This window comes from Pseudorca crassidens, chromosome 4 (assembly GCF_039906515.1).
Source record: "Pseudorca crassidens isolate mPseCra1 chromosome 4, mPseCra1.hap1, whole genome shotgun sequence".
Classification (NCBI taxonomy): domain Eukaryota; kingdom Metazoa; phylum Chordata; class Mammalia; order Artiodactyla; family Delphinidae; genus Pseudorca; species Pseudorca crassidens.
This window is the reverse complement of record NC_090299.1, coordinates 1,449,019-1,464,110: the sequence shown is the minus strand read 5'-3', so window position 1 is coordinate 1,464,110 and position 15,092 is coordinate 1,449,019. Positions and strand designations below refer to the sequence as shown.

At 56.4% G+C, this 15,092-nt stretch overlaps 1 protein-coding gene across 18 annotated transcripts in view; it reads left to right on the top strand.

Moving 5' to 3' along the window:
- The window catches only part of ZFYVE28 (zinc finger FYVE-type containing 28), a 111,402-nt gene extending 96,582 nt beyond the window's left edge, over positions 1-14,820 (top strand). For 6 of the 18 annotated variants that reach the window (XR_010942804.1, XR_010942802.1, XR_010942799.1 and 3 more), the window contains one exon: positions 4,036-6,888. Coding sequence is in view for 4 of the 18 variants with exons in the window: in XM_067734875.1 (XP_067590976.1) it covers positions 7,773-7,906; positions 9,444-9,560; positions 10,608-10,712; positions 12,872-12,975; positions 13,547-13,678 (592 nt within the window). In the remaining 14 variants the exon portion in view is untranslated. Of the gene's footprint in view, positions 1-4,035; positions 6,889-7,252; positions 7,907-9,443; positions 9,561-10,607; positions 10,713-12,871; positions 12,976-13,546 lie in introns of those variants that run through there. The other 12 variants (XM_067734875.1, XM_067734877.1, XM_067734874.1 and 9 more) reach the window with 6 other exon arrangements.
- The last annotated feature ends 272 nt before the right edge of the window (positions 14,821-15,092 follow it).

Sequence of the window (15,092 nt, the reverse complement as noted above, 5' to 3'; positions counted from 1 at the left end):
GTGGCAGGAAACAGAATCCAGTTGGGCATCGGTCACAGAAGGTGCTGGATTTTTCAACATCCAGCTGACCGTGCAGATTTGAAGTTGAGTGCCTGGGTAGATACGGCTGGTGACAGGAGCTCAGACTGCTTGGGGAGGCAGAGGAAGCCCTTGGCAGGTGGGTGCCCCTCACGCCTTCACCCTAGCCTCTCTCGCCCACTTTTCCTCTGCGTCTCAACTTCCGGCCATGTCTCACCCTCACTGTTCCTGCCCTCACCATAGACCTGGACCACTGGGCGCCAGCCAGCCTCTCAGCTCTGTCTTGTTAAAGCGTGTGGCTCCCCGACTAGACTGGGCTGTTGGGGGCCACACACAGGGTCTGATTCATCCTTGGAACCCTCTTCCGTGCTCCCAGCCTGCTGCGTAGCAGCTGCCCATGGAGGACCAGCGCCCTTCCAAAAGGGTGGCCCTGGGCAGTGTTCCTGGGGCCCCCAGTGCCCAAACAATGCCCATCTATGTGGCCCCTAGGACTGGGCTGACCCAGCCGGGCCCCAAGCTCAGGCCCCAGGTGACGTCCCAGGCCCCACTCCCAGTGTTCTGTTCTTTTGTTCCCGGTGGCCCTTCCAAGCCCAGCTGGGTTGCCCGTGGGCAGCACCTTGTTGGTTCTTCTGCCGAGGACCAGGCTCTTCATGGAGCCTCTGGCTCTCTTTCCATCCACACCCCCCCCCAACACACAGACACACACACACACACACAGACACACACACACACACACGCCCCACTCTGCGGAGCAGCAGGAGAGGGCTTGAGGGCTTGGGGTTGAGACCATGGTTGCCATCTGACCCACCCACCACCTGTGGGCCAGCCTCGGTCTCAGTCTTCTGGGAGGGTTCATTGCTCTTTTAAGGCACAACATGAACCGCTGGCTTCGTAGCTCTCAACGCTCAGCTGACAGTCAGGGCCCTTCCTCTGGTTTCTCGCAGGCGAGCTGCCTGCCAGCCGCAGCGCCTTGTCCAGAAAGGCTGCCCCACTTCCAGGGCTTTATCTGAGGGGCAGGGGCTGCGGGGCTGAGCCCCAGAGCATGCCTTCCCTCCACTAAGAAACAAACTCTGTGCCTCAGGAGGGCTGCAGTGGCTCCTGCTGTAGGCGCTGCCTCTCCTCAGCCTAACAGTTATTCTTCTGGTCATAGAAGTAATACTGAATCTTAGAAGATGCTCAGAAAAGAATCCGTAGTCCTACTATGCAAATAAATGTAATGTTGATGCTTTGCCTTGACTGTGTGTCCCCAAATCTCATTTATGTACATATGGTAGCTCTAATTTTTAAAATGCTACCTTTTTATTTAATATTTTGGAATTTCCAGCATCATTAACTGTCCTTTGTGGAAACTGTACGAGCTAATTTACTGAATCAACCCACTATTGACGGGCATCTAGCTTGAGCTCTTTCTTGAATATGAGTCGCTAGATGATTACAAGGAAAACATCCTTTTATTCTTTTTAAAGTGTACAATTCAGTGGTCTTCAGCATATTCACAGAGTTGTGCAACTGCCACCGGTATCTAATCTCAACATTTTCATCACCCCATAAAGAAACCCCAAACATCCTCCCCTCCCTTCTGCCACTGGCAACCATTAATCTACTTTCTGTCTCTTGGGTTTGCCTAGACTTTTCTAGACTTTTCAAAGAAATGGAATCATACAATAAGTGACCTTTGTAGCTGGATTCTGTCAAATAGCCTGATGTTTTCGAGGTTCATCCACACTGTAGCACCTGTCCACACTTTCTATGGCCAAAAATTAATCCCACGGTGTGGCTAGACCACATATTGTTTATCCATTTGTCAGTTGACTGACGTTTGGGTTGCTTCCATGTTTGGCTAGTAGGTATGAACATTCACGTACAAACTTTTGTGTGAATCTATGTTTCAGTTCTCTTGGGTAGATACCTTGAGGTGGAATTGCTGGGTCATACGGCACGAGGAGCTGCTGAACTGTTTCCCACAGTTCCGGTAGCATTTCAGATTCTCACCAGGGATGTACAAGGTTCCAATTTCTCCGTATCTTCACCCACACTTGTTATTTTCTGTTTCCTTTTTAAACTCTTACAGTTCTCGTAATGGATATAAAATAGCACATTATCATTTTACTTTGCATTTCCTAAATGACTAATGATGGCATCTTTTCATGTGTTTACTGCCCATTTGTATATCTTCTTTGGAAAAATGTCTTTTCAAATCCATTGTCCATTCTTTAGTTGGGTTATTTATTTTTTTATTGTTGAGTTGCAAGAGTTTTCTGTATTCCAGATACTATACCCTTGACAGATACATGATTTGCAAAAATTTTCTCACATTCTGTCGGGTTTTTCACTTTCTTGAAGGTATCTTTTGAAGCACAGAAGTTTTTAATTTTTGTGCGAATATGTGTTTCAGTTCTCTTGGGTAGATACCTCAGGGTGGAGTTGCTGTGTCATACTGTCTGAGGAACTGCTGAATGAGATATTTGGTTTTGGTTGCTGTGTTTTTGGTTTCACACCTAAGAAACTGTTTCCTAATCCAGGACCACAAAGATTCCTGTTCTTTTCTAAGAATTTTTAAGAATTCTTTTAAAGAATTTAAAATTCTTTCTAAGTTTAAGAATTTTAGAATAGATACAGACCTTTGATCTATTTGAGTCAGTTTTTGTATATGGTATAAGGTAAGGTCTAACTTCATTCTTTTGTGTGTGGAAATGCAGTTCTCCCAGAAAAAAAATTTTTTATTGAAGTATAATTGATTTACAATATTGTATTAGTTTCAGGTTGCATGACATAGAAATCCAATATTTTTATAGATTATACTCCATTTAAAGTTATTCTAAAATACTGGCTGTATTCGCTGTGCTGTTACAATATGTCCTTGTAGCTTATTTATTTTGTACTTAATAGTTTGTACCTCTTAATCCCCTACCCCTATCATGCCCCTCCCTCCTTCCCTCTCCCCAGTGGTGACCACTAGTGTGTTTTCTATATCCGTGAGTCTCCTTCTGTTTTGTTATATTCATTTGTTTGTTTTATTTTTTAGATTTCTACATGTGAGTGATAACATATAGTATTTGTCTTTCTCTGTCTGACGAATTTCACTTAGCATAATACCGTCCACGTCCATCCATGTTGTTGGAATTGACAAATTTTCATTCTTTTTTATGGCTAAGTAATATTCCATTGTATGTATACACCACATCTTCTTTATCCATTCATCTGTTGATTGACATTTAGGTTGCTTCCATGTCTTGGCTATTGTGAATAATGCTACTATGGACATTGGGGTGCACGTATCTTTTCTGTTTTCATTTTCTTTAGATATATACCCAGGAGTGGAATTGCTGGATCATATGGTAATTCTATTCTTAGTTTTTTGAGAGACCTTCCATACTGTTTTCCAAAGTGGCTGCACCAATTTACATTCCCACCAACAGTGTGGGAGGGTTCCCTTTTGTCGACATCCTCAGCAACACTTGTTATTTTTGGTCTTTTTGATGATGGTCATTTGATGGCTGGGAGGTGATATCTCATGGTTTCGATTTGCATTTCTCTGATGATTAGCGAAGTTGAGCATCTTTTCATGTGCTTTTCATCTGTATGTATTCTTTGGAAAAATGTCTATTCAGGTCTTCTGCCCATTTTTTAATCTGGTTTATTTTTTTATTTTTTTTATTGAGTTGTATGAGCTGTTTATATATTTTGGATATTAACCCCTTATTGGTCATATCTTTTTCAAATATTTTCTCCCATGTAGTAGGTTATCTTTTCATTTGGTCGATGGTTTCCTTTGCTGTTGCAAGAGCTTTTAAGTTTAATTAGGTCCCATTTGTTTATTTTTGCTTTTGTTTCCTTTGCCTTGGGAGACAGATCCAAAAAAAATATTGCTATGGCTCATGTCAGAGAGTGTTCTGCCGGTGTCTTCTTCTAGGAGTTTTATAGTTTCCAGGCTTCCATTTAGGTCTTTAATTCATTTTGAGTTTATTTTTATATGTGGTGTGAAAAAACGTTCTAATTTCATCCCTTTACGTGCAGCTTCCAGTTTTCCCAGCAGCACTTATTGGAGAGACGGTCTTTCTCTATCTCAGCACCATCTTTTGAAAAGAGCGTTCTTTCCTCGTTGGATGATCTTGGCACCCCTTTGGAAAATCAGTTGCCCACAAACGTGTGGGTTTATTTCTGGACTTGCAATTCTCTTCCGTCGTCACGTGTCCTATGCCAGTGCCTCAGTCGTATTTACTGGCGTTTCATGCTAAAGTCCACGTCATGAGTGTGAGTCCTCCAGCTTGTTTCTTTTTCAAGATTGTTTTGGCTGTTCTGAGTCCTTGCGTTTCCGTACGAATTTTAGGATCAGCTGGTCAACTTCTGCATGGAAAAAGAAAAGGCGGCTATCTTGACACAGATTGCATTGAACTTATTGACCAATTTGGGGAGTATTTCCATCTTAACAATATTAAGTCCTCAACCATGAACATAGGGTGTCTTTCCATTTATTTAGGTCTAATTTATTTCAGTGACGTTTTGTAGTTTTCCGTGTGTCACTCTTGCACTTTTTTGTTAAGTTTATTCCAAATATTTAAATCTTTTGGATGCTATTGCAGATAGGGTTGTTTCTTAATTTCATTTTCAGTTTGTTTATTGCTACTCTATCTTAATATAATTGGGTCTTCAACAGTAACTGCTTTATTGGTATATAGTATATAGACCATTCAGTTCACCCTTTAAAAGTGTATAATTTTTGCTGTACGCCCGAAACTAACACAACATTGTAAATCAACTATACTTCAATTTTTTAATTATTAAAAATATGTACTATACAAGTGTATAATTTAATGGTTTTTAGCATGTATTCACTCTTAACCTGTTGTATTGATGCCAAATCCATCAGCTCTCTTCGCTACTTAACCTTTCCAGTCCCCTTTCCTCTGCCCTCCCCTGTCCTAAATCTTTTTTTTCCCCTACTTTTTAATTTTGGCAAAATACATCTAACATAAATTTTACTCTTTTAACCATATTTAAGTGTACAATTCGGTGGCATTGTACACATTCACAATGTGGTATAACTGCCACCACTCTTTATTTCCAGAACTTTTCATCATCCCAGACTGAAACTCTGTCCCCACTCAAGCCCCCTTCCCCAGCAGCCGGCACCCACCATCTGCTTTCTGTCTCTGTGAATGTGACTCCTCCAGGGACCTCACGTAAGCGGAGTCACACGGTGTTTGTCCTTTTGTGACCGGCTTCTGTCACTGGGCCTAATGTCCTACAGGTGCGTCCATATGGTAGCTGGTGTCAGAATTTTCTTCCGTGTTAAGGCTGGATAATATTCCATCATATGGAGGGACCACGTTTTGTGTATCCATCATCTGTTGACGGGCACTTGGGTTGTTTCCCCTTGGGCTCTTGTGAATAACGCTGCTGCAAATAGTGTGTGTAAATATTTGCTTGGGCTCCTGCTTCCCAGTCTTTTGGGTGAGGCTGTGAACTGAGACTGGGGGCGTTGATGGAAGCTGACACCCCGGACAGTGATGTTGCATCCCCCTTCTTTACTCAGCTCCCAGGACAGGGGCCGCCAAGTCCACACCCCCCAGGCAGAAAGTCAAGGGCTTCGTCTCTGGAAACCTGGCAGGGGGTCTGGGAGGGCAGAGCTGTAGATCATCACAAGGGTCCCAGCCTCGCCCTCAGCCTCCCACCGCTCCTCCACGTTCTGGTGAAATAGTACTGATAAGGGCACTTCCCTGGTGGCGCAGTGGCTGGGAATCTGCGTGCCAAGGCAGGGGACACGGGTTCGAGCCCTGGTCCGGGAGGATCCCACATGGCGCGGAGCAGCTGGGCCCGTGCGCCACGGCTGCTGAGCCTGCGCTCTGGGACCTGCGAGCCACAACTGCTGAGCCCGCATGCCACAGCTGCTGGGGCCTGTGCGCCTGGAGCTTGTGCTCCGCAACAAGAGAGGCCACCGCGGTGAGGGGCCCGCGTGCAGCAACGAAGACCCAATGCAGCCAGAGATAAATAAATAAAATAAATACACTTTTTTAAAAGAAATATTACTTACAAACCAATGTTCACGTCGCTAGAGTGTGCCAGTCGGACGCGCACTCGTCTGAGCAGGGGGAGCCCATGAAGCCAGTCTGGGGCCCTTTCCAGCCCCAGCGCCCCCTGCACTGAATTCTCAGGCGCGTCACATCTCCGAGCTTCCTGATGGTTTGACACCAAGGGACGTGCCCCTAAGTGAGATATCGGGCGGCTGTGCGCGTCTCTCTGCCGTGTCGGCGAGGGTCGTCCACGTCCACAAGGGGCCAGGGCTGCTCACCCGCTACAATCAGGCGGGCCACAGCATGACAGGATGACAGTGGATTCTCCTCCTCCATCACTGGTGGATTTTACTGGAACTTCCAGAACGGCCCTGAAGGTTCTGCCACGTCTGCAGTTGCACAGGGCAGGGTCTTGGGTGTGTGCCAACCACGGCCCCTGGGCTGAGGAGTGTGCCAGCTTCTCTGAGGTGATGCCAGAGCACCTCCCCAAAGTCATCCACCAGTTTACACTCCCACCAGTGATGCGAGGGCGGCCGCTATTCCGCCATGCCAGGAGGCCACGCCAGGGCCTCTCTCTGACAGGGGTCTCTGCATTTGAGGCAGGCATGAAAAAACCAACTCCCCCACAGAAAAGCAGAAACAGAGATAGTGCAGGCCACCAAAGGCAACTTCTAAAAAATTATAATGACGGACTTCCCTGATGGTCCAGTGGTTAAGACTCCACGCTTCCACTGCAGGGGGCACAGGTTCAATCCCTGGTCGGGGAACTAAGATCCCGCATGCCTCGCGGCACAGCCAAAAAAAAAAAAAAGAAAATCAGAAAAAATATATAATTAATGTTTCTAGATAGATAAAATATTTCACATCCATGAAACAACAGAGAGAGCAGGAAATTAAAAACCTGGTAGCAAAAATGTCGAGGGGAAAGTCGGAGGAAAAAAGAGGAAATTTCCCAGAAAGTGGGACAAAACGGCAGAAATAGAAGATGGGAGATAAATGATTTAAGAACAGGACGGTCAGTGGACGCCCTAACAGTGTAGGCTCAACTGCGGCCACTACTTAGGGCCGCAGGGTGACCCCTGAACAGCAGAGCTCGCAGCACCTGCAGCAGGACCCCTGGGCCGTGGGAAGGGAAGTGCATGGTGGGGACGAAGGACAGTCTTAGTAAAACAGCACCACGACCTGGGGGCTTAAAATAACAGAAATCTCTTCTCTCGCAGGCGGGAGGCCAGAAATCTGAAATCTGACAGGGCTGTCCCCGCTCCGGAGGCTCTCAGGGAGGGTCCTTCCTGCGTCTTCCAGCTTCTGGTGGCTCCGGGCACCCTCAGGCTTGTGGCCACATCACCCTGATCTCTGTATCGTGGCCACTTCACCTCCTCCCCTCCCCCGTGTGTCTGTGTCTCCTCTCCCGTCTCCCACAAAGACACTTGTCCTTAGATTAGGGCCACCAGGTAATCCATGATGTCTCCTCTCAAGATCCTTACCTTGACTGCAGCCGCAAAGCCTTTTCTTCCAAACGGGTCCTGCTGGCAGGTGCAGGGGTTAGGGTGTGGACACATCTTCTGGGAGCCCATCAGCCCCCTGCAGAGGGTGTGAGTAGGGGCGGTGACTCTCCCACGGGAGGAGCTCAGCACGTGGCGTTAGCCCCAGTGGGCTCCCGCGACGGGGGGGGCCTCCGGGCAGAGACTTTGCCTTCCCTCGTCCCTCCACCTGCGCTCCTGTGTTTCCTTCTCTGCACAGCGGCTTCACGGCCGGCTCCTGCCCCTCAGACGAGATGGGGCCGGACGCAGGCCCCGTGGCCATCAGAGAGAAGATCCGGTCCCGGTTCCACGGCAGCCACGACCTGATCCACCGCCTGTTTGTCTGCATTTCAGGTGCCACTTCTGGGCCTGGGGCGGGGCGTGGGCTTGGGGACACACAGGGGTGGGGGGGGCGTGCTTTAGCGGAGCGGCTGGCCCAGGTGCGGGAGGTTCCCCGCTGATGCTGGGCTGCTCGGGTGTCAGCCCTGCCTTGGGCCTTCCTCACCACATCACTTCATCCTTCACCCGCGAGCCCCGCCATGAGCCCGGCCCGGTAAAGAGGCGGGCGTCGTGCTTTGCCGGGCCCTCCCGTGGGGGGTGGAGGACCCCATTCTGGTCCCAGTGGCCCCTCACTGCTCACACAGGGAGGCTCTGTTCAATGTGTGGGTCAGAGTTCATTGTGCGTCCTGTCCCAACTGATGTTTCCTCTCTTGGGGTGGCAGACAACAGGACGATGACTGTTGTCTCCCTGGGGAGTTCAGTGAGGGGAGTGAGCACAAGCGGTGTCTTCGTAGCAGCGCTTTCCCTAGATTTGTGTGTTCTGAATAGCTGCCGCTTTCTCATGGTTTAAAAGTATGACAAGTGTGCAGTGAAGTCCACCCTCCTGGCCTCCTGCCTGCCCTTCCCCGACACCTCCCCGGGGCAGCTGGGTTCACACAGTGCCCGTCCTGCAGCCCAGCTCCCCTGGCCTGGAGTGTCCGCGGCACGCCCGGGCCCCCGGGTGGAGGGGCAGCCGCGGGGCAGCCTGTGGACTGGCGGACACTGCAGGTCAGGATCATGATCCCCCGGGGTCACTCGGCACTGCCCCCGGCCAGGCCAGGTGGGGGCAGGAGGACCTCGGGGTGACTCTGAGCTGCGGTTCAGACATCTGCCGGAATCCACTACACGGGTTTGTTTAGAGGTCTGGGGAACGTCATGCCAGCTGGTACTCAACATGGCTGCTGGCACGCAAGGAAGCCCCCGGAAGCGCCGGCCACGGTATCAGCGCAGTGATGGGTCCCGGGGCGCCCATGTGCTGCTGGGATGTGCACGGTCACTCCCTGGCTTTGCTGTTAATGGCAGCCCCTTGTGCCCCTGAAGAGCTAGCAGCGCTCTTCACTGAGAAGGGCCGAGTCCACCTAATTGAGAGACAGAGGAAACCTCTGCAGGTGAGGGTGGGAGAAGCCTTGTCCGGCCAGGGAGCGGGGGCCGGCTGGCGGGGGGTGCCGAGGAGCCGGCGCTGGGCCCCATGTCTGGGCAGGGTCCACCCTCGGCCCCCCAGCCACGTGGAACCTCACCACATCCCCGCAGTCGAGGTGGCCATGAGGGGAAGGTGCTGCCACGCAGGTGGGCACAGCTGGGGGCTCTGGGGTTGTCCCTCAGTGAGGGGCCAGGATAAGAGCACGAAGGCGAATAACTGGCCCCTGGGGGAGGGCTGCTGGGTACTCTGCCCCCCTCCGCCACCTCCCCTTGACTCCTGAGCTTTTGCTTCTGCCAAAAGAGCGTCACGGGGGCGGGGCAGCCTCTTCTCGCGCCCACTCACCCGAGGACACGTTGGTCTCTGACCCCGAGCCCCGGCTGGGTTCACCAGCTGCCAGGACCTAACGCCCCCTCCTCGGGCGTCCTCCCCCAGGCGTGGCCGACCAGCTGCAGACCAACTACGCCAGCGACCTCAGAAGTATTCTCAAGACCCTCTTCCAGGTCATGGCCACCAAGCCGGAAACGGACGACAAGGAAAAGCTAAAGAAGGGTGAGTGCCAGCTCGGAACAGGCTCTGAGGCCTAGGCTGACCGTCGTGCCCACCACCCCCCGGATGTGGGGGGCCTGCGGAAATCTGCACCCCCAGACCTGGCCCGGCACCGCCACCCGGCTTTTGTGGGCAGAGGGGCACAGGCCCTGGGTACCCCGAGAGGTGGGCTTGGGGACGCATGGGGGTCACAGCCCCACATGCCCACGCCCCAGCCAGGCCACCCCACTTCCGACAGCTGACGGGCCTGGAGACAGGACCCGGAAGCGGTACACTGTCACTTCTACCAAACTCCGTCTGTCAGAGCAGCCAGGGGCCAGCCCACAGCCAAGGAGGGGACGTGGGTTCCCTGCTCGGGGGAGTGGCCGTCTGTGAGCTGCCTCACATACTCACACACGCGTGCACACACACGCACACGCAGAACAGAGTTACTTGGTGAGGGAGCAGGTGTCAGGCAGGGAATGCTAAGGCACAGGGAGCTTGGCCCCTCGCTCCCTGGAAGGAGGTGGCAGGGTCCGAGCGTGGGGAAGGGGCCCGACCCCTGCTTGCCCACCCTCTGCTGGGCTGAGGCTCCCATTCTGGGCGAGCGGCCTCTCATCATAGGGGCTTCTGCTCAAGAACGTCTGGACACACGGGGCAGCCGGCCCAGCCCTGGAGGGCACGTCCTCGCCCATAGGGAGGAGAAATCTGTCCTGTGTGCCGACCCAGCTGTGCCGCCCAGGGTCCACACCACTGGACCACACTGCCCCCATCTGCCAGGGGATTCTGGGCGGGGCTGCCTTCTGGGGCTGGCTTCTTGCTCTGCAAGCAACGACGGTGGGCCCTGGGGCCGGGGGCCCACAGGCAGGACCAGCTGCACACCTGAGGGCACTCGGATGGGAAGGCCCCCTGCGGGGTCAGCACCCAGCCTGCGGGGACGCTGGGTGAGGGCTGCGGTGACCCACTCCACACGCGGGACTGGGGGTTGTTCGGGGGCTACTCCCCGCTGGCGGCACCTCCCAGGGACAGGTGGTGGCCCACTGACCCCAGCGGCCACCCTCTCTCTTCTAGTCACCCAGACCCTGCGGAGCGCAGCCTTGGAGGACTGCGCTCTGTGCCAGGAGACCCTGTCATCCTCTGAACTCGCAGCCAAGACCCGAGATGGAGACTTGGAAGGTGCGTGAGGGCCCGGGAGCCAGGGGCCAATGCACTGCGTGCCGAGCGGAGAGCAGGAGCCCTGTCTGGACGTTTCCGCCGCTCTGCCCTGGACTGCAGGCTCGGGGCGGGCAGCGCTCCTCCAGCGGGGGCCCCTCCCCAGACACCTAGACGTGCCGCTTCCCAGGGGGTGCAGCCTCTTACTCCAGCTTCCCTCCTGGGCTCCCAGGATGGGCACAGGTCCTCTGAGCTGCCGCCACCTAACCTCAGGCCCATTACTGAACATCTCAGCCTGGGGGGCAGAGGGAGGGTGTGAGGAGCACTGAGATGCCGGGGTCCAGGCCGTTGACCGCAGCTGGAAGTGGCTGGTCCCAGGCCACAGGCACACTGCCGACCCCTCAGCGTTCACCTGCCCCGCAGGAAAGGCCTCCCCTAGCGGCCTGCTCCCCCGTTAGCCTGGAGGTCGGCCGGCTGCAGGCCCGGTGGCTTGGCAGTCAAGGAAGGAGCGTTCAGGGTGGGCTGGGGGCACTGGCAACACATCTGTGGGGAGGGGGCCGCCCAAGGCCTTTGGAAGGGGCCGGAGGCCTGGAGAGGTGCTCAGACGGGCAGCGGCAGACGGGCCTGGGCAAGTGTCGAATGCGACTGGAGCTGAGAAGGAGGCGGCTGGCCCCGGTGTGCCTGGCCGGCGGCGCGGGTCCCCGCTGGTCCCGGCTCAGGGCCTCCCTCGCACTGCCCCTTGGCCGGGATCCCCTGGGGGCGGCCGCACAAGCTTCCCTGCTTCCTAAACGCCCTGAGCCCTGGTCTTCTCTACCCTCCTGTGAAAATCGCACACAGTGCCATAACTAGAACGCCCGCCGGAAACTCGGAACCCCTGCTCGAGGAGCGTGCAGGTGGTGAACTGCGAGGTCTGGAGGGGCCCGGCCCACTGCCAGGGCCATGTCCCCCCGTGGGCCGCCAGTCCAGCCCCCTCCTGGGAGTGGCTCCCAGGGCAGGGCGTGGACCCAGCAAGTCCTCAGGACCCTCACCATCCTCCTCGGGCGGGGGTCTCGACTTGTGTGTTGGAGCTGGCCTCGTGGCCCGGCGTGGCCCCGGAGCTGCCGGGCGCCGTCCAGGGCGTCACTGGGGCCGGCCAAGGATTTCACACGGGGGCGGGGGAGGGTGGCAAGCATGAGAAGCCATCTCCCTGCAGTCGGGGGTGAGCTGATGGGGGGTGAGCTGATGGGGTCCGGAGCAGAAGCGGGAGAGCTGGGTGGGAGGGGTCGGGGGGAGGGGCGGTTCTGTGCGCAGGGGGGGGAGGGGCAGGTCCTCTGGTGCAGGTTGGTGAGGAGAGGGGGAGAGAGGGAGGCGAGGAGACCCCGGTCTCTGGTGGGCAGGCGGCCTTGCTGAGTTCCCTTGGGGGTTGTGTGAGAGTGGACGGGAGACCCCTGAGCCCACACTGTGGCCCCAGGGAGCCATCCAGGTGTTCGTTCTCCCTCTGGGCGGCGGTACTGGGCTTGGGGTTGGTACGCAGTGGGCATCTTATGTCTGGGGTGGGAGGAAAGGCATGTCCCCCCGTGCAAGATGGCTTCTCCCAGCGCCAACACACACCCTCCCACCCAAATTCCAGAGCAGAGGCCCAGAGGCTTCCCCCGTGATCGCCTGGAGAAGTGACATGGGACAGGCCCACAGGCAGCTGCCAGGCTGCACAGGTGTCGGGAGAGGCCAGGGCCAGCCTCGGCGCCTCTCCTCAGGAACCTGAGAACAGCCCTGGAGCTGGGGTGGGCGGGGCTGATTGACGGAGGGGTCCACAGAGGGGGCTGATTTCTTCATTTCCCAACCCCCATTTTTGCCCAAGGGCCCTGCCAGGCTGGGTGCCGGCCGGGAGAGGGTTGTCCGGGTGGACGCTCCCTGCCCGTGCCCCGAGTCCTGGGGCGAGGTGCAGGCCGCAGCTGGGGTCCGATCGATGAGCACGGCCGACAGCTGCAAAGACTGACCCGTCCATGGGACACCGTCAGTTTCCTGAAACCGCAGCCGGTACCGAGCCTCAGGGAGGACCGGAGGGGGGGAGTGGGGGGCAGGCTGCCCCACCAGAGGCTCCTGCACAGCCGCCAGCCTCCGACCCCCACCCCAGTCACCGGTCCCCACTGCCGCCACCGCACGGGTCCCTCTGGCTGACGTGTCCCCCCCTGTCGTTGTCATAGACCCGCCCGAGTGGGTCCCGGACGAGGCCTGCGGCTTCTGCACCGCGTGCAAAGCCCCCTTCACCGTCATCCGCAGGAAGCACCACTGCCGGAGCTGTGGGAAGGTGGGTGGGGCGGCCGAGGTCGTCCCGCGGCCCCTCGGGCTGTCGCTGCGGGCATCCCAGGGGCCGTCACAGACGTGGCGCCGAGGTCCGGAAGTCCGGACCGATGCCCCGGGGTCCTTGTGCAGACACGCCTGAGCCCTGGGCCCTGCTCTGCCTTGGCACAGGGTGTGGACTCCAGGCACTCCGCCCGCTGGGTGTGATGGTGCAGTGCCCAGTCCTGGCCACTTCAGACCCGAGGACGGGGAGGGGATGGAGGGTCTGAGTAGGAGCCTGCGGCAGCCTGGGTATGGGGCCAGGACCCCCTCCGTCGGCGCGGCCTCCTGGCCAAGACCTGCGCCAGGTTTTCCTGAAGCTTCCAGCCCCACGGGGGGGGTGCCGGGAGACACCCACCCGCGCACGCCCGGGATGCTCTGGGTGGGAGGAAGGGCAGGAAGGCCGGCGGCACCCGGGGCTCCGACCCCGTCCTTGCTGCGCGCCCCTGAGAGGCCAAGGTCAGGAAGGGGTGAGGCGCAGGGGCTGCTGGGAGCCCTGCCCAGCCCACTGGCCCCGCCTCCCGCCCTTCGCCTTCCAGATCTTCTGCTCCCGCTGCTCTTCGCACTCGGCACCGCTGCCCCGCTACGGGCAGGTGAAGCCCGTCCGCGTGTGCACGCACTGCTACATGTTCCACGTCACGCCCTTCTACAGCGACAAGGCGGGCATCTGACACGGTGCCCCAAGCCCGCGAGGGCCCCAAAGGACGCCAGGGAGGAGGTGCCGAGGAGGAGGCCTCCGGCCACGGGAGGGTCTTCACCGCATTTCATCCAGCTGCCGCCATCACCGCTGCCAGGGCTGCAGGCCGCCCTGGCTTCCAGAACGTCCAGGGCCTCCGCCCCACCCGCCCTGGCCTCCGCACCCGTGGGGACCCCAGGCCAGCCGCAGGGGCCAACAGGAGGTCAGCTTCGGCCAGTGGGGGGACCTGGGGGTGCCAGGCGGCTGCCTGGGCTGGGTGGGCTTTCCTCCCGCCCGTCCGCCTGCCCCCTGCCCTGCTGAGATGCGGCCTCGAGGCTGGACCGTAGCAGAAGGTCCGCCTGCAAGGGGAAAGTAGGGGTGGTGTCTGAGCCCAGGGCAGCCTCGGCCCCTGGGGCTGAGTCTGGGGACATGGTGGACACCTCTGGGGTGCGGGGTGCGGGGGCCTGGGGCACTGCCGGGCTTCGCCACATGCTGGCCAAACCAGAGAGACTAGGCTTTTCTCTCTCCAGGGCCCTGAGCCCACAGCTGCCTGCCCCCTGCTCCCCTCAGGACCTTGTCTCAGCGACATGAGTCTCATTGCTTGTCGGAGAGGGGACATGCAGAAGCAGGCCTGCTGGTCCTCTGGGCAAGCAGGCGCGCCCCTGCTGCGGTCTGCCTACCCTGGTCCACCAGCCGATGGCGGGGTCAGGCGGCGGGCAGAGGTTTCCCAGCTTCCGAGGCCAGGGCTCTCCAGGGGGCTGAGGACCCCCGGATGTTGCCCGCTTGGCTGCCACTTCCCCTTCCCTCTGCACCCCTGGGACCCTGGCCCACCTCCTCAGACCCCAGAGTGGCCCCGGGCCCCAGCACAGACACCTCCTCAGGCTTAAATCTCAGGCTTCACATTGCAATGACGATTGCAGTTTTATTTTTAGAGAGATGACATACCTACTGCTTCTTTTATAGGATAAAATCCAATTACTATTTGACACTGGAATACACACGCACAAAAACAGCTTCTGTGGGAGAAGAAAAGCATATAATGGAGGGTATATTATGTATGCAGATTATTTTTATTTTCTAAATGCTGTAATTCAAAACCATTTCCATAAATCTATTTAAGGATTGCAGACACTCTTATTCCTCATGTGAACATGGATGGACTTCTTTTTCTCCAACTGGCAGGTGACGGGGCTCTTGCTAAAGTTCATTGTCCTCTAGGAAGCTGGGGGCTTCTGGACTCCTGGGACAGTCAAAGGGCAGGACTTGACTTCCCACCAGCCCCCAGGAGAGGGGTGGCCGCCCCCCACCCCCAGCTCCCACTGCCTGCGACGGCTCCAGCCTCCCCACTGCCCGCCCACCCTGCCCAGCTCCTCTCCTCGTGTGTCTTCAGCTCAGACCCCTGGCGTCTG